Source organism: Rhea pennata, chromosome 5 (genome assembly GCF_028389875.1).
Source record: "Rhea pennata isolate bPtePen1 chromosome 5, bPtePen1.pri, whole genome shotgun sequence".
NCBI classification, from domain to species: domain Eukaryota; kingdom Metazoa; phylum Chordata; class Aves; order Rheiformes; family Rheidae; genus Rhea; species Rhea pennata.
The window spans coordinates 51,130,598-51,156,893 of NC_084667.1; the positions used below are offsets into that span (position 1 = coordinate 51,130,598).

Consider the following 26,296-nt stretch of genomic DNA (forward strand, 5'->3'; position numbering starts at 1 on the left):
TGGACACAATTCTAAAGACACAGAACTTGACAAACTTGTATCCAGGTTTCCTTTGAGAGTACAGAATTCTAACTAATGTTTTGAAAAAGGTGATCATATGGAAAAGCTGAGATAAGCTGACAGTCCAGTCATGGCTTTATATATAAAAATCAGTACTATAGATCCATGGATTCTCCTAGAACAAATCACACATCTACAGTCAAATCTCTCCAATTCACACAGGAAATACCTAAACTCTTTCTAAGCAAGTCTAATCATCAAGAAACTTCAACAAACAAGCTTAGGTAAACTTTGCCCTTCAATTATGAAGGCTGTTCATGTGAGGAACTGAGACAAGGGTTTAGACAGACAAGAATGAAATAAATGAAGACATCACTGCCAACTAGAAGTGATGTTCTAGAAAGCAGTCGACTCTGAAAAACTGTAAAAAGTGAGAGGTCTAAACTATAAAACTTGCAGATCATTATGACAACTCAGAATTTTCCTACAATAATTTCAGGATGTTTTAACAAAACCAACACTTACAACCAGGCTTTTCCACTACTTATGTTCAATATTGCTCCATTTCATATCATAATTGATATCTGATCTCTCAAACATTAAATCTTCACTTGGGAACACAGAAATAAACAACAGAAATTGTTCTTTTTGGCAAGCAGGGAGAACTGAGAATACGAGAAAATCTGAGGATCATACAGCAAGGCTAAGTGGGAAGGGAAGAAACGCTGCATAAGGCCAGGCAAGCACTACTGCAGGAAGGACTTCCCTAGTTAGTACCTCTTCAACTACTCAGCTAAGATGTATTTCTCATTTCTAATGCAATACACCAACCAAACAAGCCTTTTTACTCATACAAGCAAGCGTATGGTAGAACAACTTCCCTTTTATGTAACAGCTGTGGAAAGCAATTTGCTATTCTGGAAATGCTGTGAAGTATCATAGCTGTAAACCCATACAATTTATTTCTTATATCTTGGATCCAGATAGATGAATGACAGTCTATTCACTTTTTCTTTGTTTTTTCTTTTTTTGCATTTATATTATGCTGAACAGGTGGTCCAAATATGGAGAGCCACAAGCACATGCAAAACACATGACAGACAAGGGGATACTGCCCCAAAACATCTGGCGTCCAAGATCAGCATCACAATGAAATGGCCAGAGCTTTGCATACAAGACAGAGGAGGTCAGCTGCCCTCAACGATGTGGTGCAACCCTGAACTGTGGTCCACAGGATGGAAATGAGAGAAAGAGAAAGAGAAAAAAGGAGAGAGAGAGAGAGAGAGAGAGAGAGAGAGATGGTTTTATAGCCTCCCTGGGTCTGACTGTACCTTGAAGAATCTCCCTATCACCTCATCTTCATTCAAATCTCTTTTGAAGTTACACTTTTCTTGCCAAATGTAAAAATTTGTCAGTCACTACTAACTCCAACATTTTCCTGGACCTGAGAATAAGCAGATAAAACCTGAGTCAATACATTTCCTTAAAAAAGAAAAAGCTACAAAACAAGACTTCTGACATAGTTTCTTAAGTATTTGAAAAAAGAATGTTAATTACATACCTGACCATCTAAATCAAAAGCCAAGCAAGCTATACCATGTGTGTGAACATCTTTCAGAACAGATATAGTTTGCACAGTGTACGAGTCCCACACACAGATATATGGTTCTTTTCCAACTTGACCTGTTGCCACCAACACACGCTCAGGATGCAAAGCCAGGCTGCCAAAAAAAAGTAAACCATTTAAAACACAAAAAGATTTTTGCATAAAACTTATTGCATTTGTCTATTTTTGGGGTTAATATTACTCCTTAAAAATGATTTTACAATACTTTTTATTAATAGTAGATATCAACATGTTATCTTGTATCATAGATTTCATAATAGCTGTAAAACTTCCTTAAACACAGTCTATATCCCCACCTTTCTCCAGTTTCAATCTTCAAGCTTTTCTCCAATCAAACTCTCCAATATTCATTATCCTTCTGTTTTAAAAAACACAATTTATTAAATGAAGCCAAATTTTCATGCATTAAAAAAAAATCTATTTTCCCTTTCTTGCCATTTGACATTTGAAAATACAAAGGATATCGAACTAAAGTAGTGTTCAGTTGTCAATGGAGAGAGAAATACATCTCCAGAGGCATTTCATTCCAAATATTATTTTCATAAGAGGACTGAAAAGCCTTCTGAAAGTACCTCGCCACTGACTGTGCAATAAGGCAAAGCACGATTAGCTTAAACTAGGCAGCTAAAGTTTTGTGAGATGAAGATCATCTTAAATGTCTTAATTTTACTACAGATCAATTGAAGATGGTTGATTTCCAGTAATTACTTACTTTTCACATTGCTAACAATGCAGGAATTTTCTAAGAGTTGATATTTCAATCTTTCAAAATCCACAGAGGATCTTAACAATTATTTTGTCTAATCGGGCCCCAAGCTAAAGAGCATGTTAGTCATTAAGACAGTTTTTAGTTTTGTTTATGCGAACAAGCTGCAAGAGAGGACGTGAAGTCTGTTGATTCATATGTCGTAATACAGGAAAGTAAGAAATAAGAACATATTCTAATAGAAATTCAGCCTAGGTATTTGAGGAAATATTACACAAACCACGCACAGCAAGCCAAAGTGATCCGAGAAATGTCACATGTGAGACAGGAAGACAAGCTTTTGAAAGGTGACTATTTAACTTTGCTAAGTTAACTTCGTTCCCCTCAAATCATAGAGGAATGATCTTGGGAGACTAGAGCGCTGGACCATGAACATATACTATATGCATTTGTCTTCTTACCATTACTTGGAAAGGAGAGAGGTGAGCACTTTGCAATGATAGTAAGATCTGACACTTTAACATAGATTTTGATAAATGAAGACAAGGGGAGTCTTTATACATAGTAGAAACAGGCAGGATAAAGCAATCAGGAAACGACCAGAAAGAGATCAAATTCAAGAGAAATTTTTTTAATGTACAAAAAGAGTAAGATACAACTGCAGAGGATTGTGTTTAGTACTTCAGCAAGTCATGCTATACCGTGTCATATACTTCTGTTTTTTCTATTATAGTGTTTTAGATAGCTGCTATTGCATGACAAATTCAACATGCACAACTGTAAAGAGAGGAGTACCTTTTAAACCTTCAAAGGTTCTACAAAATGTAAAGACTCTGGATCTTGCAACGTTTTGGGGGAAATTCCTGTTCCTCGCTACTCTGCATTATCCTTGGTACCGGGAATCAAACAACCAACATTTCCCCACTTTGCTTCTCATCAATACCAGTTATTTCTCTGGCTTTATTGTTCCTTCTTTATTTGATACAGCAACTTCATAACTAAAAAAGAGTGCAAAAAGGAACTGGCAAACAAAACTTAGCACATTTATCTCTAGCTCTGCTACCTAGTCTTGACCAAAACCTGCACATCCCTTCCCAGGGCATGCACAGGCAGATTGTGTACATATGGGGAAATAGTAAAAGCACCTGAAGCAGGAGAAAACACTACATTCAAAAGGATCTGATCTTTACAAAGACACCATGGAGCAGGAGAAAGGCCAAATGGACAATAAAGAAATGCAAGAAGGGGAAAGAAGTAAGAGACTAAACAAGGAAAGAAAGTCAAGAGATTGAAACTAAGAGGAAAGGTAAAAATAAAGCAGTCTTATTACTGATTCATGAAACTTGACATCAGGACTCTTCAATTCTATACTTAGCTCTGCTATTAATGCATTGTGCAATTTCAGGCAAACGAGTAATAGAAGAAACACTAGAAGAGATGAATAGATTAGGGTTACCACTCCACAACTGCAAATTTGTTAGACAATTTGTTTGAAAAGCTCTCTGGTGTCACTCTAGACACACACATGCAAGAACATCCTGTACACTATACCTTACAAGGTGCTGGGAAGTATTTTGTGTCTAATTTAACATGCTTAGACCTAAAGTCCGACACCCACAAACAATGCAATGCAGAGACAGAAGGGATATTGACTGTAAAGGCCAAAAGACTTAGGAACCTGCAATCCCATAGAATTTGATAGAAAAAAAAAAGCATGGATAATTTCAAGAAGTGAATCACATCCCATGCTGTAAGAGAAGGCAAAAGAAGTCTAACATAGCCTGACACTACAATGAGGAAAAAATTATATTCTAGTTCCAAATTTGGCAATTAGCGCATATTAAGTAAACATACAAAATCCTGCTCCCCTCTTTCTAATTAATAAATAGCAAGTAATCAGTTAATACTATCACAGTAGTAGTTCATTCTGTATCATCACACAAAATGCTGGCTTGAACAACTGAGCTCAAACTCTACCTTGATATGGGATCATGCAGCACAAACTAGGATCCAAAGTCTGTATTTTAATCATAACAGACAATATTGTAGAATTAATGATCTCCTGCAAGCACTTTACTTCACCATTTGTTTCACACTGTGGAGTAAAAGGCAAGTTAAAGTACTACTTGCAAGTATTTTAGCTCACTGGCTGTGGCTATTAGGATAGATGGGAGATGCTCCTCCTTGAATATTCAAGTCTTATTTATTTCATCCACAAGGCATTATGTAGAGTTCTAGGTCTTAAATCTTGAGTACTGCTCAAAACTCAAGAACTAGACTCCATTTTTAAGAGACCTGGAGACCCTTGTGTGTTCTTTCCTTTGTTGGAGTATAAACAGCTAAGGAGTCCTTTACACACATAGCCATTAATACCAAAATACTGTATCCTGGTCTAACCTGAGGAATAAAAGCATTAATACAGTTCATAGGTTCGGGAATTTCCAATATTAGAACATTCTTTGCACAACGCACTATACACAGCTTCTTGTAGCAGAAATTAAAAAGCATGCACATAGAATGGATGCTTGAAAATGGATAACCATGAAAGTTTGCTATCCAGGGTTCACTTTGACTCATGGGTGTCAGGCAGTTAACAGGATCAAACAATGAGTGTAAGTTTTCTCTGGATGCCTCTGGTGGGAATCTCCAAGACAGCTCTTCAGTTGCAAAAGCTGTCGCTGTAGGCTTTATGGACTTCAACACGTTATCCTCACACAGACTTTTTGCACTTCTTCTCATATGAAGAAAAGGAGAGGATTCCTTAGTGAAATAAGAAGGTTCTGCAGTCATACTAGTTCTTTTTACTGTCCTCATAATGAATGCTGGGATGACCCACCCAGAGCAGATTGCTGAAACTGTGCTTGCATCCAGCCTATACAGCTGGACTGCAGCACTGTGTTTGATTTCTTTCATCTTCATTGAGGGATGACTAAGTCAATGAATGAGAAATCGCTGCCCATCCAAAAAAGGAAACAAATGTTCCTCACGTTTGACAAGCTCTGCAGGCCTTCCTGCCTGCCTCCAACCTTTAGGACCAGGCCTCTCTTAGAGCAGACACTGGATCTAATGCAGTACCTCCAAACAGGCAGGGCTGAATTAATGCATCCAAATCCAAATGTGGATTTGGAACAAAGCAAAAATTAGGCTAACAAAGTGTTAGGTCAAACTTATCAGAAATTGGCTATAGAGCTTGACACTTTTCTCAGAAGAGTTCAGTAGAAAATTCCAGAAATGTGCCTGCCACTACTGCAGCAAAACCAAATAGCCAGATATTGAGAGAACAGAGTTCCACTGATACATCTGACTGATGACTCTTTTCTAGCTAAACATTCAAAGCACACTAACATTCATTATTACAATTTTAACAGTATATTGAAAAGGAGTATTTTTTTTTTTTTATCAATTTAAGGTATTTAAGCTCCTCTTCTATACTTTATACAAAAAAGGTTCTTACTCCCTTCTAGAATAGCATTCAAGCATTTCCCAGTATTTTGAACAGACCTATGCATTGTACAATACCTATGTTAGATAAATGATGTTAATTATTAATGCTTTCCTCTTGAAAAAAGTACAAAAGCTGTAAATATTATGTCTGTTTGGGATGGGAACAGAGACATGCATATGACTTTTCAATTCGTATTAGATTTTTAGTGGCAAGGCATCATGAAGGACAACGTTACATGATAGACTGTTTTTATAATAAAAGAAATCAGCATTTTTTCATCTTTTCTTGTTTTGTCCTGAGCATTAACAAGTGCTGATTAATACAGACAGGCTGCAGACAAGGATACAGTATTAAAGATGATGTTTCCTTAGCAACAATACCGGATGAAAATTTGAGAATACATTCATGTGACTACTCGTGAGCTTCATAAAAGTAGGGCACCAGCAAAAATGCACAAAGAATACTGCAATAAAATAATAGCATCTCAGCTATCTATTAACTAACAACTAAAAACATAAAATTGCTTTTATGACAAAATCCAGAAGAATCTTTTCATTAAATATTCACAGAAGTTTTAAGACACTTCTTCTGCTTTCTTATGGATATTCTATTATTTGTTGCCACTTACCCACATTTCCCCAAGAAAGAATGACAAGAGAAACTGCACACCATTTCTGTCAAACTGTATAGGTTATTATATCAGGAAGAGCTGTAAGAGTTCAGTAAACTTTTCTTACCCAAGTTCAAATAGATCATCTCTGGACACATTTATATCCCATAGGAAAAAAGAAAACAGTATCCATCATGGAGCATCTCTATTGGTTCTTCCATATACTTACAGTCATAGCATCAGTAATGTCACAGATAGTTTTTTGATGATTTCTTAAATAGTACAATCATAAAACTTTAAAATAAGAGACTGATAAACTGTTCAGAATTGGGGTGGAAAAAAAGGAATCACTGAAGCTGTATCCAGCCATGGTTGCTCTCAATACTGCTCCAAATTCTCATCTTATCAGGTCTGAATGTTTTTAGGATAACAAGAACTAAGAGCTGAGGCTAATGTAAAACTTGTCATAAGAGTCTAGTAGGTCTATTACCCACAGAATATATTTGTCATTCACTGAAAAATAATACATTATCATTAAGATATAGCAAAAAGCACCTATCAGAATTTCCATTTTTGAAGTTTATTCTGAAATAATTTCAGAAAATTAAAATAGCAAGGCATCAGCTCTGAAAACTACAGTTTTCGACATGTTGTGTTTTCCATTCTCTTATAAAAGCAAAGATCTCCATCTAGATATTCCAGAAACTTTGATGCACTCTTGCCCACACCAGTTGAGAATAAAACACTGAGATCCATAACAGACAAGCAGAAATTGGAAGAAGAAGCTTTCCAATGTTGAACTTTTAAGTTAATACATTGAAAGTTTGATTTTTTTTTTTTATTTTTACTTTTGGTTAAAATGTGTCAGATTTCAAACTTTTTGCTTTAATGTATTTTTTTCTACAGGAGGTTTTATTTTAGAAAAAGATAAGAAATACATTAAAATAGCTTTTATTGTAATTTTAATTGGAAAAGACATCATTATTTTCAAACACCTCCAACTGGTTCTCAATTTGTGAGGCAAATCCTCCTCACATATTGTTTTCAGATCTATCTAGAAAAAATAAGGGCCATTTTGACTATTCAATTTGCTGAGGAGTAGACTAAGAAAAGGATAATTTAGATTTACAGTGAAAGCTCATAAAGATCTTAATTTGTTGAACATAATTTTAGGGAGCAGTAAGCATTCCAGTCATTGCATACAGTGTTGAATAAACTGAATTCCAAACAGCTCTGGTTAAACATCTGCACATTTCTGAGTAACAAAAAAATTGGAGGACAGTTCTTTTTTCATCCTAAATGTCAAAATCTTACATATGTTTTGTAAAGAGTGATTTAAAATTTTGTTTATTTTGCATTCTCAGTGAATAAAATAAAGTACTACACTCTTATTAGGGCATCTTTTCTAGATTGACAAAAAAAATTATTGGCTCTCAGAAAGCACCTGGAAATTTGTCCTCAAAATTTACTCCATCAGCTAGAGTTTATCTGGATGTTGACACTTTCATATGAATCTATGCATATTCTTGAGGACAAACATTTAAATGAGTTTTAAACCAACTCCAACACACACACTCTACCTGGTGATGTTAACTGTTCTCAGAAAACATGTTGCAAAGGAGTTTCCTCCTCTCTCATATTTCAGTAGCTTATAAATACTGATTGTGGCTTCCTAATTATTTGCAGAACACTCAAGCAAGCAATGCAAGAGAATTCACAAGTCTAGGCTCACGCCAATAGGAACCATACAGCAGAAGTACAGACCAAAATCTATTTTGTAGGAAACGTTTAAACAGTCCACATACGTCGTGTTGTCATTTATAGGCTCAGCTGGTCCTTAAAGTACTTTAACAGGATGGTAGAACAGGAAAACTTCACTCCCTTGGTCCACCGGCTTGTTTATAAGTAGCCTAAAGAATGTTAAAATAAAAATAAAAGTCTCTTTGGCCTTTTATCTGTTCCAAAACTTCTTTTGAAATATGAATGATTTTTCCAGTAAAGATAGGAGAACTCACGTTGTGATGGTAGTAGTGTTTTGGGTTTTTTAAAAACAAATATTCTACACGATCTTGACACCTTCCTCACCAGGTTTTCACTATCAGAGGAAAAATTCTTTTTTTAACATGCCCCTGGGATAAGAAAGGTGCAAATTTATCTGAATTTCTCTTGAATAAATTTCTGCAAATGTTGCTCAGAAAAATCTGAAATACTACATCTCCAAAATTATCTGGAGAATAATTTGCTTTCTAAGACAATGTCTCATTGTCTTTTAGTTAACTGTTCATACAAAAGAAGCAATATCTTATTTCTGATTATAACAAGAGCTGGCACAACAATGTGACCTACCAAAGCCTGAAGGTAACCAAGGAATAGAATACACCTAAAAAATTCAAGTTTGTTCTTTCTTCATGAAACAATGCAATGACTTTGACTCATTCTTTAAATCAGTGTTAGGCATCAACCATTAAACACTCTCCATACCCAGTGACAGCATTTAAAAAAATAATAATAATAAGGCATGCAAAAGAACATGACCTGGGCAAAGAAGAGACACCACAATCATCTATCAATAGTTTAAAAGGGTGAAGCAATCCAGCTATTCAGCTTCTCTGTGTCAAATACTTTGATGTCCCAAGGAGATCCATTACCAAATCAGGAAGCACTGTTAAATAATATGGTCAGTAATCTGCCAGTTACAAAGTCAGAAACCAGTTCTTTACTCCTGAATACACTTGGTAAAAGTATACTAATCTACAAAACGATTATAGCTAAAAATTTAGGCACTACAGAATTAGATTGAAAATATTGATTCCCATTCTAACCAGGTGACAATCTAAGGAACTACTTAATTAACGCAACTAAAGATTATCAAGCTGTAGCCACTGAATTTCAAATTTAATTTCAAATTATGCTTACAATGAAATACAGGGAGAAAGGGAAACTGAAAGACAGAAATCAGTATCACAATTGTAACTGCTCTAATTTCTCTGTGCAAGAAAACTCATTGAACTATTTGTAAATTAGAAATATACAGAATAAAAGATTTAAGGTCAAAGATGTGTTTACTCCAAATCTGTTAGCCAGCATAAATGTTTTCCAGAGAAAAAATATATTGGATGCTCCCTACTTTATGAGCTAATTAAATAAGTTTGTGTGAGGCTCAACATTTTCTTGTTCCTAAAATTTCCATCATCATGGTACAACTTTCAAACCACATTTTCTGAAAGTATCTTAAAAGACTGTCAGAAATTTAATATTGTCATTACTGTTTTTTCCTTTCCAAAATATATTTGCAATACTTTTTAAGTACTAGATTAATTTTCCTTCTTTTTTTTTTTTTTTTTTTTGAAAATTAGATCAGATCTTCTAGTATTATAAAGAAAAAAATGCGTATTACACATTTTCCTTTCATATTTCTGAGCAAGCTACATAGATAAAACAGCATTTTATTCTTCTCTCCTCTGGACCATATTATGAGTAACTTATTTGAATATGGAATATTTTTGAATATCCAAGAATGGAGTCACTAGTGTCAACTTTTGAAAGGTTTTTCTTTTATAGAGTCACCTTGATAAAATTAACACTTGGCTTAAAATAAGGAATAGTGGGAAGAAGGCGAAGGGAGAGTTGCTAATGAAATAAGGTAAGACAGGCATAATATTCTGTGCTTCACAGGAGTCTATCTTATTACAAACAAAGATAGAGTAGAAAAGAGCACTAAGACTTCATCTGGCCAACTTTGGTGACTGCATATCCCTAAATTTCTTCCTGAGCTAATGAGAACATCAAGGTCTATAGATGTCCCACAAGCGTTAGTCAGAGGTGCTTTCCTAAAGAAAAGACAGAAATATATAATACTTGTCTTTAATTAACCATTCCAAAACCTAACTTCATGCACAGAGAGCTGAGAAGGGCCAAGGTAGCACTTAAAATGAGACAACCATCTGAACTACCATTTTAAAAAACTATACAAATTAGATGGAGGCCAGAATGCTCAAAAGGAAGTGCTTAAATTTCTCAGTTTTCCCTTCTGCCTTGTTAACCACAAACAACAGCACTGACATATATCAGAAATATTTAAATGAGAAACTGTCTGTTAAAACAAAATAACTTCCCCCCCATACACCAAAAGCATTAACAAAACAGGAAAGCAAGGGAAGTTGCAAGAACACCTGCAAAGGACTCTAAGGTCTCTGTCTCTTTGGTAAGCAAAGAATGTTGTTGGCACATGTGGACTCACAAATTTCATTACTAAAAAACATCACAAGGGAGAAAATGGATAAATGGCATTTATGAATATCATTTTACAGAAAATGCAAATCTTCAGCTCTAAAACTATATTTATCTCAAGAATAGGGCTTCAACCAAATAATTTCCAATAAGGGAATGTAATTTCATAAATACATGCTGCAATCTGTAAAAGATAAAGTCTCTGTTATTTATAAATGAATTTATTGCTGAATAATGTTCCAAAAGTTATGTATTGTAGTATATTTATTTCTATGGTAGAAGTAGAACTTGATAAAGCATAAAGTAAAAATGTAATTAAAATGGTAATTAAAAATGCAAATATCATCTAAAATGCAAACTAGATCTAAAAAATTCAAACCCAAACCTTTACCAGTTTTCCAAATTTTCCTGTTCTTTCTATGCAAGTACTCTGGAAGAAAATCTAACTTAAGGTGTCACATTTACCACAGTAAATCTTCAGGCAATTTCCAGATGCTGTCAGACGCCTTTGTCTTGATCTAATGCTAAAGCATCATTCACCTTGCTTGCTCTTGCAGAGGGATTATAAACAGAGAACGAGGATTAACATAGTTCTAAAAGTCAGGAGGAGGTTTATATAGCTGTCAGCTAAGCAAAACGTAGAATTAATCCACTCATTCTGTGTCCACGCTGCTTTGATAGAATGGAGACATCACGTCTCATGTCATCAGTCTAATGACAAGGTCCACATTCACCTTCAAATGACTAAATTGCTTACAAGTTTTTAAGTGATTTCTACCTTTAGTTATTTTTTTCCAGTTAATTTTAGAAAAATGTATAGGAGTATCTGCATGTAGGTATAAAGTTTGTAGATATCTTTACTACAGCCTGAGAAAAGGTTTTCAGAAGACTTTCTATTAAAATAAGCATGTACAATGAAGAAAATTGTAGTTACTATTATTTACAACATTATATCAAAGCAGTTTTAGTCACAAAAAATGCACTACATAAACAGAAACAAAGCAGTAAAACAACTCTTCTGGCTTGTCTTTTAGTTATAAAACTGTTGTTATGTCTACAAACTTCATATTCTAATTCTGCTAAAGACAAAATAGAATATGTAATCAAAAATGGAAAGTATGAGTTAGAGATGAGATCATAATGATTTTACTATAATTATGGACACCTTATAAACATTGTTTTTAGCTTGGACACACTTGCTTTACTGTTACATCTGTCATTTCCTACAATTTTGTTTCTCTTCTATCCCTAGTTCAGTTGAATTCTTCACTCAAATTAAGCTTTCTATTAATGTATTATTTTACATCAAATATGTAATATGATATAGCTTCTATGAAGGCGCGCGCACACACATACACAGATATAATATACCCAAGAGTCAACACAACATAAGAAGAAATATTCTCCTGTATGTTATCTGTCACACATCTAGCTGAACCATCAATGCAAGTACACAACCTATGGTGTTATAAAGCCAATCAATTTGTTCAATACAACATATTATTCTCTTCAAATTTATAGCTCTAATTCTTTGGATAGGTTTCTCTTTTTTGAGGGGTGTGAAGTGGCAGGGAATTTCAAGCAATCTGATCATCTGAAATATTTTTTTTCTACATAAGAAATTTAATCCCTAAAAGTAGAGCATATTTTCGTCATAAATTAAACACCTTTACTAACCAAGCTATTTATCTTATATCTAATACATTACAACACGTGTATTCTACAATTAACAGTAGGTCTTGACAGTTATGCAAAGTCAGTGATGTATCATCTTCTGCATATGTCTAGCAAATACAGCCTTATAATAATTTAATAATCAGATTAATCCTCTCTATGAAGACTTCCCTCTAAGTAATACTACTCATCAACTGGCTCATTTATTTTGACAATGTCTATAATACCCTTTTAACCAGCTATTTAAATCAGTTTTAGAGGATTGCTTTAGAATAAATAAACTTCTTTCTTCTTATTAAAATCCTAGTTTAGTATTCTTTTTTATTTTTTCTTCAACTATGAAGTCCAAAGGATACTGCAACACTGTTATTAGGTAAAATATGCATCAAAACATTTAAGTCACCTCCAAGAACCTGATTTATTCAACAAATTTTGGTCAAATTTGTGTTGATTAAGATTGCTAGAATGTAATATGGCTGGAAAAAATGTAGTTCAGAAGCATATGGAACTTACATGATTTAATGAAGTGGGAAAACAAAACAGTAGTTAGAGCAATCTTAAGACAGACAGCTTTTATTTCAATTCAAATCTACATATATTTGTCTGCTAAGGCATATTAATGGAAGATAAACAGCATAATTCTTGATTAACTTTAGCACATCACTTCCTCAAGCTTCACAGGAACCTTAAAGTTGCGTTCTTTCTACCAGTGCCCTCCAGCCTCTGGTTACCTTCAAAAGCAAATTGGGATTCCGAAAACTGGAATTAAATTCTAGTGAATTCTACACTATAAATGGTAATAAAACCTTTGAACTTTTCTCAAAATGCAGTTCTTGGTCAGCAACCTCCTTAAAAAAAACTTCTCTTCTGGAAGCAAGGGTCCTCATCATCCTGTACAAGTAACTTTTATGGAAGCCATGGAGAGTCCTTGGGGAAGAAGATACAAATTATCTTTTTGGCCTGGCTCTCCCCTCTAGGGAGAACAAGGCTCTTGTGAAGGCATCATGCTGCTCTCATAGCCGTCACTACAGCTGTACTTCTGTCAAATATGAGGCAAATGTTTGTTTCTCGAGTTTGAATTAAACAGTTATCCAGTCCAACTTACAGATCACAGTAATCTGTGTGAAGAGGAAGATCCGAACCTAAAGAGAACTCCAAGGTCAGCTTCAGTGTCCTCTTGCGCTAACAACAAATCCCACCCACTAGCTACCAAAATTAGGATTACTTTTAGTGCAGCCTGTGCCTAGGTGAAGATTTACTGAGGACTGGCTCTGAGATCGGGTAGGCATCCCAACAGTAGGTTAGCTGAATGGAACACAAAGAAATCTCTTGGAATTAATCTGAAGTGTATGTTATTTCCACAAACCTGTCTTAACATCTAGTAATACTGTTAATATTTGTACTATCTAAAATAATTTATTCCTGTGAATAAAATGGCTTACCTCAGTTCAAGAAAAGAAGCATTTCAACTCAGAGCTCAAGAGCAGTTATTATTGCTTTTGTATTAATCCACTGATCTTCAGGATAGGAATATCATTCCAAGCAAAACAATGTTTTCCTCCACAGAAAAAAAAATACTAAGATACATCCAAACAGAAAAGAAAATCCTTAAAAATATTCATTACAGATGACTCTATGGATATTTAAGCAGTAAGACCTTGGACTTCATTATTAGGACAGGAGTTAGAATCAGATTTTTTTTTCTTTTCTTTTTTTTTTTTTTTTCTGACTTCAGAGGAAGTAACCAATGTTTTTAAAGCAAATGAATGACTGATCTGAGCATAACGGTTAGGATGTCCAACTGTTTAATACGCAGACTAAAGCAATAGGCACTACAAAGAAAAAATACTCTGGAAAAGCTTGAGAGAGTATCATGAAACATGAAAAACAGGAAAAACTGTTGGATGGATTGTCCCCTGCATCTTCCGGAATAAAAACTGAATATCCAAGGCTTTAATGGGAGGATAAGCATCAAGCACTATCTTACAGATTCAACTGAAAAGAAAAAAGCCTACCAAGAAATCTCTCAATAATAATGATGACTTCCAGCTAACAGAAAGTCTTTTTCAATTAAGTCTAGAAAAGTTGCTCTGTAGAAGAGATCCAGTACCTCAACAGAGAATTAATAATATGGATATTCTCTAGAAGCTAAGTAAAGTATGAAGAAAACTCACTTTTCTAACAGAAATGGTCAAAACTTTTTTCCTTCAGATGCAGTATAGAAATGTAGTATCTCACGTATTGCTAAAATAATAGTACTATGTAAAGATATGGCCTTTGAAGAACAGATTTTCTTCATGTTCACAGGATGATGATGATGTCTCTAAGACTAATTTCACTCCAATCAGCTGTCAGCCACTAACAAGTAACACAGTTTGTCCACTTTCTGAGTAACTCTGACAGCACTTTTGTCATGTTCGTAACTGAACAGCAAGCTGAAGCACAAAGACTGGAATTTAAAGGTAAAGGCGGTCAACCGTAAGTCTCTGAAAGTTTTGTTGCTATCATGTGAGTACACAGAGACCACAAAAAATTTCAATATATCTTTTGGAATGTGACTGACAGACATCACAAGTTTGTCTTAACAATACTAGCGTATAATTCGCTACCAAAGGTTAAGGCCATTTTGCTGCTGATTTTGACCTTGCTGCAAATCAAGCACTGTATTTTGAAGGGTAATGTCTATTATTATTATAACACCTACAGTAACAATACAGATGATAATGAGCTAGGTAATTCTATGATGGAATGACTGGCTGGGTAGATGAGGGAAGAGCTTTTGACACTCTCCCATGGCATCCTCCTAGATAAAATCAGGAAGTGTGGATCAGATAAGTAGACAGTGAGGTGGCTTGAGAATTGGCTGAAAGGCAGAGTTCAGAGGGTTGTCATCAGTAGTGTGGAGTCCAGTTGGAGGCCTGTGGCTAGTGGAGTCCCCCAGGAATCAGTACTGGGTCCCATCCTGTTCAACTCTGGACGGGATGAGGGGACAGAGTGCCTCCTCAGCAAGTTTGCGGATGATAGCAAGCTGGGAGGAGTGGCTGATATACCTGAGGGCTGTGCTGACATTCAGAGAGACCTGGACAGGCTGGAGAGTTGGGCAGAGAGGAACCTCCTGAGGTTCAACAAGGGCAAGTGCAGGGTCCTGCACCTAGGGAAAAATAACCCTAGGCACCAGTACACGCTGGGGGCTGACCTCCCGGAGAGCAGCTCTGCAGAGAAAGACCTGGGAGTGCTGGTGGATGACACACTGACCATGAGCCAGCAATGGGCCCTTGTGGCCAGGAAGGCCAATGGTATCCTGGGGTGCATTAGGAAGACCGTTGCCAGCAGGTGGAGGGAGGTGATCCTGCCCCTCTACTCAGCCCTGCTGAGGCCTCGAGTATTGCGTCCAGTTCTGGGCTCCCCACTACAAGAGAGACATGGAGCTACTGGAGAGAGTCCAGTGTAGGGCTACGAAGGTGATCAGAGGGCTACAGCACCTGCCCTATGAGGAACGGCTGCGAGAGCTGGGCCTCTTCAGCATGCGGAAGAGAAGACTGAGGGGGGATCTTATCAATGTGTACAAGTACCTGAAGGGAGGGTGTCAAGGGGATGGGGACAAACTCTTTTCCGTTGTCCCGTACGACAGGACAAGAGGCAATGGGCAGAAACTGAAGCACAGGAAGTTCTGCCTGAAGGTGAGGGGGAATTTTTTCACTGTGAGAGTGACACAGCAGTGGCACAGGTTGCCCAGAGAGATTGTGGAGTCTCCTTCTCTGGAGATCTTCAAGGCCCACCTGGATGCAACCCTGTCTAACATGCTCTAGGTGATCCTGCTTGAGCAGGGGGGGTTCCTTCCAACCTTACTGATTCTATGACTCTATGAATTTCTTGTAAAAATAAACGTCTTTGTAGCCACTGTAGTAATCAGGGCAATCTGAGAGTCCTAATGCAAGTTATATGTACCTATAATATTTTGTAAGGTGTTCCACTGATGTGCCCAGGAAATTAACACTAAACCGGATGGCACGCACAGCAGAATCTCACTGTGCAGAAAATCTTGACTATATCTATTTTTAAGAAAACATTCAATAGCATCTAGGTTAGCCGCTTAACTGAATTATTAAGATAGCCAGGGGAAATTTTACACAATGGCACATAACTTATGCTCCCATAACATAATTGTATGTCATTCCAGGTGCTCAGTAACTTTATCTGCCATGTGAAAGCATCAAAAGCACCAGGCACTTCCAAGCAAAATAAAAATCTCTTGTGAATAAAACAATACAATTGGTAATACTACAATAGCATTATAATTTTAAAGGTATCTTAAAAAAATTCAGTATATAAGTCTGTATATAAATTTTTAAATCGAGTACATGACTGATCTTTATCAATCCAAATTAGACAGCTTTGTGATCTTTTTGAATAATAAATTATTTTTCTTTGAAAATTTTTGCTGATGGATTTGACTGTCCTAAATCATAAACATAACTCTGTCTGTAACTGGAATATAGTATTTTTAAAAATATGGTAAATTATATTGAGAATTAAAAAATAATTTGCAATACTATAAAATGTATAACTAAATCTATCTTTTCTAGTTTTATGTCAATGTAAGCCAATGTAAACCAAAAATTTTAGATGATGTATTAATTCTTTCTAATTTGGAGGATGTTCTATAATTATTTCTACTTTTCTCTCAAAATGTTTTTTGTATTTTGAAAAAAAATAGAGTACTTACGTCAAAAATTACACTAACATCTAAACTCAAATTTCCACAAGTTAGACAGGATTAGTGTACTGTTTTTAATCTTAAACATTTAAAGAAAAAAAAAGATCAACTCTTACGTAATTAACTTTCAAATCTGAAGCTGATTTTGTCGTAATTAAAGACATTTTTAATTTTGCATTGACTTCAGACAAACCGTTCAGAAGTACTATTTTATTCAAACGTATCCAGCTACTGCCTATCACTATGTATGCTATCATTTCAACACTGTAAACACAGTAATAAGTTAACTTAATAATGCTGTTATGAAAAGAAATCAGCCAGGTACATTTTCTACTTTCCTTCACGTATTAAGAGGATGACTAACAAATGAAAACACCTAAAATGTAGTGAAGGAGCAATATAATTACTTTGATTGCAATTTGGAGAAATGCAAAGAACACGGCAGGCCTCAGAATTTCTACATAAAATGCTTCTGAATTTTTAATGATCAAATATTATTAAGCCTTCAGTAATATTTCCTGTTCTTCTGTGACATGCTGTCCTACAACCTCATGCTGTCGCAGTAGTTCTCAGAAAAAGAGCCAACTTCAATTCAAGAAAAGCATTTCCTACAGCACCAAGATGTTTTCTCATTTCTGTATTGACCCGATCTGACCCTGGCTGTGAGTGCTGACAGAATCAGATCAGAAGGGGATGTGACTGCTGGCTATGAAAAGCATGAAACATGAAGGCAAGTTTGCAAGCCTGTAGCTCCTTGCTGTGTCAATCTCTTTTAATCAACTTCCGGTATGTTTTAACCGTTCATCTCTGGTGGATATTTTTTGATATTTATATCTATGTAGTTTTAATTAAGTAGTTTAATGCTATGCATGCATATGAAACAACAAGCACGTTCCAGTTCCATTTCAAAACCGAATCCATGAACTACTTTATTCTTATTAGTAAGTAAGTAGTAAGGCATACTTATTCCCAAAATATTTCATTTTATCCAATTAAATCCAAGCAAAATAAATTTTAAAAAGATGACAAACATAACTTTTGGTTAAAAAATAATTAAAATTCAACAATAAATCTCGCAAACAATATCTACTACATATTGCCTGATACAATACATATATCCCAGAATAGTTCCAAGAAGTGTTCTGTATGCTATCTTATAAAGTTAGAACCGAAAAATTAATTAGCACATAGCATATAAAAAGATGCCATGAGTCCACTCCACTGACATACGAAGAATCACTAATTAAGAAATTCTTCTACATATGATAAAACAAGCAAGCAATGTCTTAATCTACCCACAAACAGCATCTCATGTTATCCATAAACTTTTGCTAAGGAAAAAAAAAAAAAAATCACCAAACAAAACTAACAAGACTTTGGTCAATTTAACGATTCCTAGCTTCATGTATGGGCAGTCAATAATCAGGTGGATTTTCTGCTGCTGCCTTAATTTAGAAACATTCAGGAAGAAGCATAGGCCAGAAATGGACCAACAGAAACTGTCTTCCAAAACTACCTACAATCATGACAAGAATGAAAGAATGAATGAAAGCCTAGTCCTCCTTTCAACTGGCAAGTGGAGAGCTTGGAGTTTCAAACACCCTCTGAAGAGAAGCTCTTAAGACAGAGCCTCTGAGCAATGTCCAGAAACAGAATAACTGAATTTCAAGTAGAGTTTGCAGGGAAATAGATGCCTTCATCTGGGTGCTGCCCCTGTAAAACAGATATGCCTCTTCATACCTTGTCTCCTCACTTGTTCCTTCTGTCAAACAGGGGTTTCTTCTTTCTTACCTGGTAGGTAAGAACTTCTTCAAAGACTTTTGTATAGTTCCATTTTCAGAAGATTTATGCCATGTTCCACTAAGGAGTAGAAAATTCTCATCTGAATCCTGATCATAGCACCGCCCTCCCAAACTGACCAAGGGAGCATGATACTACACCCCAGGAGAAAAATCTGATAAAATACATATGCATATAAATTCAAAGCTGCTCACCTGAATTGCTGCAGAAGAGGAAGCAGCATGAAAAAATGGTGGTTTTCAAGAGAACAGTTCTACAAAGAAACAACTTTTTATAAGGAGCCCTACCAGTTTTCTGCACATCTGCTTCAACTGCGAATTTATTTAGTAGGATGTGTTAGGAGGTATTTAGTAGGTAGTTAGGAGTGATGCCAAGGAAAAGTACTTTAATAAACTATCAAAAAAGCTTTTGTCAAGGAAAAAGCAGATCATTCTCTCTCCATCTGAGATATGAAAGCAAATTTTCCCTCCCGAGTTTTACGCACAAGAAAATTTGAGGTCACTTAACATAAAAAAATGGACAGAGATTAATTGTGACTTGGTCCTTGTGAACCACTGAATGAAATAAAGTGGTCATCAGAGCAATTATCTCACTCATTCTACTAGTAATTACTTTTGCTGTAAGAAATACCATTTTGACTGATAAACAGTCAACAGATACTTGAGTTAGAGGCTCATAAGAGAACTGATTAGTTTAATTATGACATAATTTAGGTCCCATTAAGACAGGAATTTTTTAATGGAGGGAAATAAACTGATTATGCTCTTAAAGAACATCTGCAGATGACAAAGTGAGAGTAAATGGATTTATCTTTAGTATAAATAAGACAAACATGGCAACATATAAACCTAGAAAAAACTAAGAATAAGACCTGATTTTTAATGCAAAATCTAAACTTTCTGGAAAAATCAACTCCTCCAAATTTTCCTACAAAATTTTCCCTATTCAATAGGGAAAATAACCCAGTCACAAAATAGTATGCTGTCTTGCTAATTTAACCTATTTGATTTATTCGGGTTGCTATAAAAAAAAACTCTTGCAATTAAACACACTAAATGATTTCACCATTATATTGCTTTGTCTCTTCAAAGCAAGAACCCAAGCTTCTCATCAGCTATGACAACGAAGAACAATCCTTCAGCTGCTGCTTTTGAGAAGAGACAAACTCCTGAGCCTGCTCTTCTTTTCAGAGCACATTTTCTCACACAAAGTGAACAGATATGCTTACCCAATTCTCAGATATCAAAATTGTATACTTGTGCCAATCTTCTGTCTTTATGTATGATATTTTCACTCACTTTCACCAAATGGCATATTTTTTGATTTGTGCTAATTAACTACAGGCTCTTAGGTATATTTAAGACACTTATTTCCTTCATTTTATAAGCTCCCAATTTTTCATCGATGAGTGACTAGAGTTTCAAATTCTAATTTTTCATTTTCATCACTGGCTACTACACCAGAGAAAAAATCCAAATTCTAATAATTAATTTAAAAGTACACAGAAGTGCTTTTTCTTTCAAAAATGCATATTACTTTTAGCATCTCATAATTAATCTCTGAAATGTGAATGTCAGATTTGTATTAATTATTTCTCCAAGAAATTAAACAGTATTTACACATCATAGATCTTCTAAAAACTCTGTGAGATCTTGGCCCGAAAACAGAACAAAAACAATGACTTGAACAAGTCAAAGTCCCTTCAAGCATCTTGGAACTAATGATCTACTATGGCCTCAGAAATTCTGGTGCTGCTTCAGTGAAAGCACAGACTTCTTTGACATTCTCCTCACCCTGTAAACATGGAATTTTTTTCAATACATATCAACCATGTCCACAAATACACATTCTCTGTTGATTTATAGAACAGGTGCAGTAACTGAATTAACAGAAGCAGTCAATTCTCTCACTATATCTATTTTGCGAGTCTCATAGTTTCCACCTTGAGCTTACCACCTCTGTCTGTACTCACAGCGACATTATCAAGAGACAATGTCCATATTATTTCAATAATTTCCATACTATTTCAACCGTATGATCAGTTATAACAGCTGTGACCCCTCTGAGTATGTTTAAAAAATCAGGGCTCTTGCATTAGTACTGATACTCAGGACAAACTAGTGAAGAAGCATGGGGACAGCTTTCAAAGTCTTGCTACTGTGCATCACTGTATGCCAAAATGAATTTTGCATTAACTAGATCTTTGGCTACCTGTGTTTCTGCATAAGGTACAAGTACATCAATGGTAACATCTTCTGACTACACAAGTTCACAGGACAGAAGTTTCACAGAATTTCCTCAGCAGTCCTAGTGAGCTGTGTACACAGCAGAAACTCTGCTGTTCAAAATGTAAAGACCTTCTTCAGATACAAGGTTCAGATCATTTTGCCTTTTAATTTTGTTTTCTCAGCAAAGAATTATCTGTGTTCAACTACTCAAAATGGCATTCTCATATTTTTCTCATGATTACCACTATTAAAGTTACCAGGTTTCCCAGAAAAATATTCCATTATACAACAAACACTGAATCTATTCTGCCTACTTTTCTTTATGAAAATAGAATTTCAAAAGAGTTTCCTTAACTAAATATAGACTTACATAAAATGACTTTTATTTGAATTTGCATGTGGGAAGAAGATTGAAAACGGACGTCTGCTGTCAGATTCCTGAAGCTCTCAGAACCAAGCTACTTGGGCTTCGGTTTGAGTTTTGGTTGGACAATCATTTCTCTGCGTGAACAGTCATTTGTTTTCAATGTAGGGTCTTCATTACAGTGTCCAGAAGGTTTCAGTGAATAAGGAAATACAGCAGGCTTCTCCTAACATGGGGAAGGTCTCCAAACGGACAGTATCACAGAAGACACAAAGATTATTGTTTGTGTTACTAACTCTGAACTTGCTTGTAATTGTGTATAGCTGGTTTCACAGTCTTCAGTAGGAAACTGGTAGACGATTTTCCTTCTGTGTTTCTCATTCTGTTGCTCAGATTTTCCGGCCTGCATCAACAGTAGACAAGACCACTTCATTCTCCTTGCAGGATTATCAGAATCTCATCTCAGTTAACGTTGCCTCCTTCCCAAGAAGCATTACCTCACCTCATGCAAAATAGCATTAATTTTCCTTTTTCAAAGACCTGACATAATGACAAGGCATGCAACCATCCCATGAAGGGATATACATCCACTCGTCCATAAATCTCAGACTCAAGTGTCCCATAGGAGGTGGCCTGTGCCAACTGCTGCTGCTGCAGCTACCTACTCTGTGTACTTCTTGCTGTCAGGGAATAAAGTGGTGTGTGGCTACTGAGAACAGACAGGTGAAAATGCTGCATATATCTTTCACTGTCAGCCTGTGACTGCAGCAAATCAAAGGCACACGCGCAAAACCTACTGACTGCAAGATGCCAGAGGTAGCTTCAACTTAGCAGACTTTCCAAACTCAGAAACTGGTGCTCAAAATTACGCATGTTTTAATACTATCCCACACTTTCTTGACCTAACATTTGCTAAATAGGACAGACACTTTACCAAAGACCTCCTGTGGGACTTCAGAACAAAGATTTGTTTCCTATGACTACCCCTAATAATGCAGGTTGCAGGCACATTGTAGAATTTCCAAGTATTACCCAAGCAACATTTTGAGCTGTTACTGTATGTGATCCACTCCAGATTACAGGCATAACCATGATATGGGTTTTGTTCTTGTTTTCCCTCAGTAAATTCATTAAAGGATTCAAGGCGAATGACCAGCTTTCTTCAAAGACTATGACTGTAGAAATAATTTAGGAGGTTAGTTTCCATAAATAACAAAGACTACTGCTCGGAAAAAAGGATATGGAATGCACATGGCATCCAAAGAGTTGCTTTTTGGAGATGGTAAAATGAGCAGTCCATCCATTGCTTAATTAAAATAATTGCGAGGTATACGTAGCTACATCTATATATGTATCTATAGGTGTATCTATATGTTATGGATCAAGGGCTGTGGAGTAATGCATCAGGATATATGGAATTCCAATCTAAATTGCAAAACCTAACTGATATTAAAGAACATGGATTGGACAAAGGAACTTCAGGCAAGCACAGCCCCTGAAACCATCAGAGCCGTACTGGAGAAGAATTAGTTTGCACTAATAGCAAACTAGCTCCTCCATATTGTTTGGTTGGTGTGATCTGGGAAGTATATTGGTCTGTGTTTGTATCTATGCCTGTATCTATTTATATGTCAAGGGCTGGGCGGACGTTGTGTGTGGAACTGGGTGGTCCTTTGGGCAGTATTTGAAGTGCAGAACACCTTTGTTGAGATCAAAGAACGTGGACTGGAGCAGGGAACCTCAGGGAACAACAGCCCTGCAACTGCCAGAGCTTTTCCACATCATTTGTACTGCAGAGTGGCTTACACAGGGACAGCAGTTTTCTTTTAATGGAAATGCTAATGATATGGGAAAAGGGATTACCCACGTAAATGCACCTCATTAATAAAGTGGGTTAACTTGTCAAGTCCAGGAACAGGGCTCAGTCATCACTCAAACTTTGGGTAAAATTTAGGCTAGTTGTCCTAGCCCTTGATGATGCAGGACAGTGATGGGAACAGATCTATCCATGGACTGAAGTAACAAAGCACTCTACACCAGCCTGCAGAACCAAAACACATCTCAGCACTGCCACCAAGATACAAAAATAAGACAAGAGAAGGGTAATCCCCCGCAGGTCCAGACAAGATTACACAGGGTTACCCTGAATCTGAGCTACTCTGATCCTACAGCGACCATTCCTGAGAAGTGGGACTGTAAGACTCAACACATCAGATCCACACAGACCTACAAGCCTCTTAGAAGGTACCCTACAGCAGCACTAACCCTTCTGCTCCAGGGGCACAACTCTCCCAGGAGATAAAACAGATACCTGTGATGTGTAAAGAGAGAGGATGGTTTGGCCCTCTCTGGTTTTACTTCCGATTAGAAGAACATTGGGTTATATGATAAAATACTTATCTGCAACCACACAGAGGCACAGAGGTGCAACAGCAGGTGAGGGGAACCCAAATCATTGCTCAGGGAAAGGGTGTCAGGGCTCATCCCAGAGTTGGTCCAGGAGAGCCATGAGCCCCATTGACCAGGTGTGAAACCCATCAAGATGAGTCAGGGGAATCCCTTTAATCTCACTGGGATTAAAAGGTGGATTACTGCTTGGGAGTATGGGACACAGTATGGAATGCAGGGGAAGAGCATTTGGGGATTGTACAAGACTTATTATGGGATGTTTAGAAGAGGAACTAAAAGTGGAGAAAGTGTGATCTAGGTGATTTGGGGAGGAATAAACATGGGCAACTAGAGATAAGGGGATTAAAAAGGCTAGTTGTATGTAAACAGGTCACTCACTGGTCAGCACGCTTGTCTGGCCATGCAACCACAGAGGGACATGGAGGGACCGGGGGAGTCCTAGCCAGTTTCTGCAGAGACCACATGGTCTGAGGATCCACCAAGATCCTATGTGTGTCTGTCTTTGTGTCTCTAGGGATGAGGTACCTGAGAGGAGTGAGGATCCAGGACCATTACTGGATGGGCTGTACACCCAAGGGCAGCTACTGGCCCACTGTGTGTGTTGTGTGTATGAGACTGATTGTACCAGCAAACAGAGTGAGGCTGTGGGCCTCAAAAGCTCATATGTCCACATGTCAGCAACTGGGAAGGCTAGGGATCCACAAACCAGCTACTGTGTGGACCAAGTGTCTAAGCCTAGCTACTGGACAGATCCATATAGTACACACATGTATGTTCCACAAATCTTCCTCTTGATCAGCCATAGAGGGGAATAGGATGAGGCTGGTGCTGTTCATATGAGTGTGGAGCGCGTCTGTCCATGTTGATCTGTGTGACCGGTCACAAATGTGTGTTGTATATGTGTGTATAACTACTGGGAATACATTCCCAGCCTCACCACTGGATAATCAAGCAAAAATCTAAAATGGCAATTATGGTATGCATTCAGTTATATTCCCTGACATCCAAAATACAAAACCAATTGCGAAGTTCCTGATGAGAATTGGTAAATCTGCTGCCAAACCAGCTGACAGAATTCCATCTGATGAAATTTTGTAGCCACACATGGTTCTACTGTTTGACACATGTCCTTGTCATTTGGGTTTAGGTCATTTATCCTAGAGAAGAACAAGATAACTCTGAAAGCAAATACTCTAATTTTCAATTATTTTAATTACTCATTGAGGTTTGAGCACTAGGGTGGATCTCAGGCTGGAGACTGGCAAAGAAGAAAATAAAATAATTTTTCCTCCATTCTTGTGAAACATTCTGTCTGGCTCTTGTTTGAGAACAAAATTCTCCTCTTTCAATAATATTCTCTGATGTGGTGGATTGAATGAAAAAGGAACAAAAGGAAGCACAGGGATATAAGGGGGTGGTGGAAATAAAGAGTATCTTCACAGATGAAGCCCAACAGCTATTTATCCGAAGTTTTAACAGCGCATAGTTAATGAAACAAGAGGGTGAGGACAAGACTAAAGCCATCATTCAAAACCAGAATGTGATTAATCACTGCACTACTAAAATTTGTCTGCAAACCACTGTCAAGAGCCACAGTGGAAGCCTGGACCTACCACATGGACAACACGTGGCACTGACACTGGTAGCATTGACACTGCCAGAGTATTTCTTAGATATTCTAAGTTAGACTAACTTTGAGAGTACAACAATAGGTAGAAAAGTCTCCTTTGAGAGACTTTTCTGAAAAATTCTTGAAGCTATGCTTGCCCTGAAAATAGGAAGCTATACGAACAGCTGGTGTAGACACTGCATGATTTCTCTCCCCTATCTCAGTCTGAGGAAAGGGAAAATGTACAGACTTCAAGATGAGTAGGAAAATGAATTTATCAGTCACAGCCTATGGTTGGTCTACAGCAGAATTAGAGATGGCATTTTCAGCACAAATTCAAGCAGTTTTTCTAGTACGAGATGTGCCAGCTATTACCTTCAGTAACAAAACTTCAATATATCATAGGCATCTTAACAAAGGAGTCACAGTTTACCAGTGATCAAAGTGCTAGGAAGAATATACAACAGTACTACTATTTGCTGGTTAATTCGTGATGGATATTAAAAAAAAAAAAAAAGAGAGAGAGAGAGAGAGAGAGAGAAATAACTCTTCTTTTTTTCCCCCTCTCTCAATTTGTGTCCTTTTTACAGAGAAACGTAGTTCCTCTTCTTCCTTTGACGTGGATGGTTGCGTGGATATTTTGTGCCAGCCCACAAGGTTAGATTAAAAATCAATGTCACAGTTTGAAGTGAAGGACAGATGTCAGGGAAAGCAAATTCTGTATTTTTGCCAAGTCTATTAAAGATCTCAAAAAGAAGCATCTTAGTTGCTGCTTTTGATTTAACTAGAATCATTGATATTAAAAAAAGAAAAGAAAATGATTCCCAGTAAAATTCCAATACTCCAAGGCTCATGAACAGGGAGTCACAGAGCTTGC

General features: G+C 36.6%; 1 protein-coding gene across 3 annotated transcripts in view; it reads right to left on the reverse strand.

Annotated features, from left to right (window-relative positions):
* EML5 (EMAP like 5) overlaps nt 1-26,296 on the reverse strand; it is a 126,083-nt gene that overhangs the window by 95,667 nt on the left and 4,120 nt on the right. For all 3 annotated transcript variants that reach the window (XM_062576120.1, XM_062576121.1, XM_062576123.1), the window contains exon 2: nt 1,562-1,721. In XM_062576120.1, the coding sequence (XP_062432104.1) occupies nt 1,562-1,721 (160 nt within the window). The remainder of the gene's footprint in view (nt 1-1,561; nt 1,722-26,296) is intronic.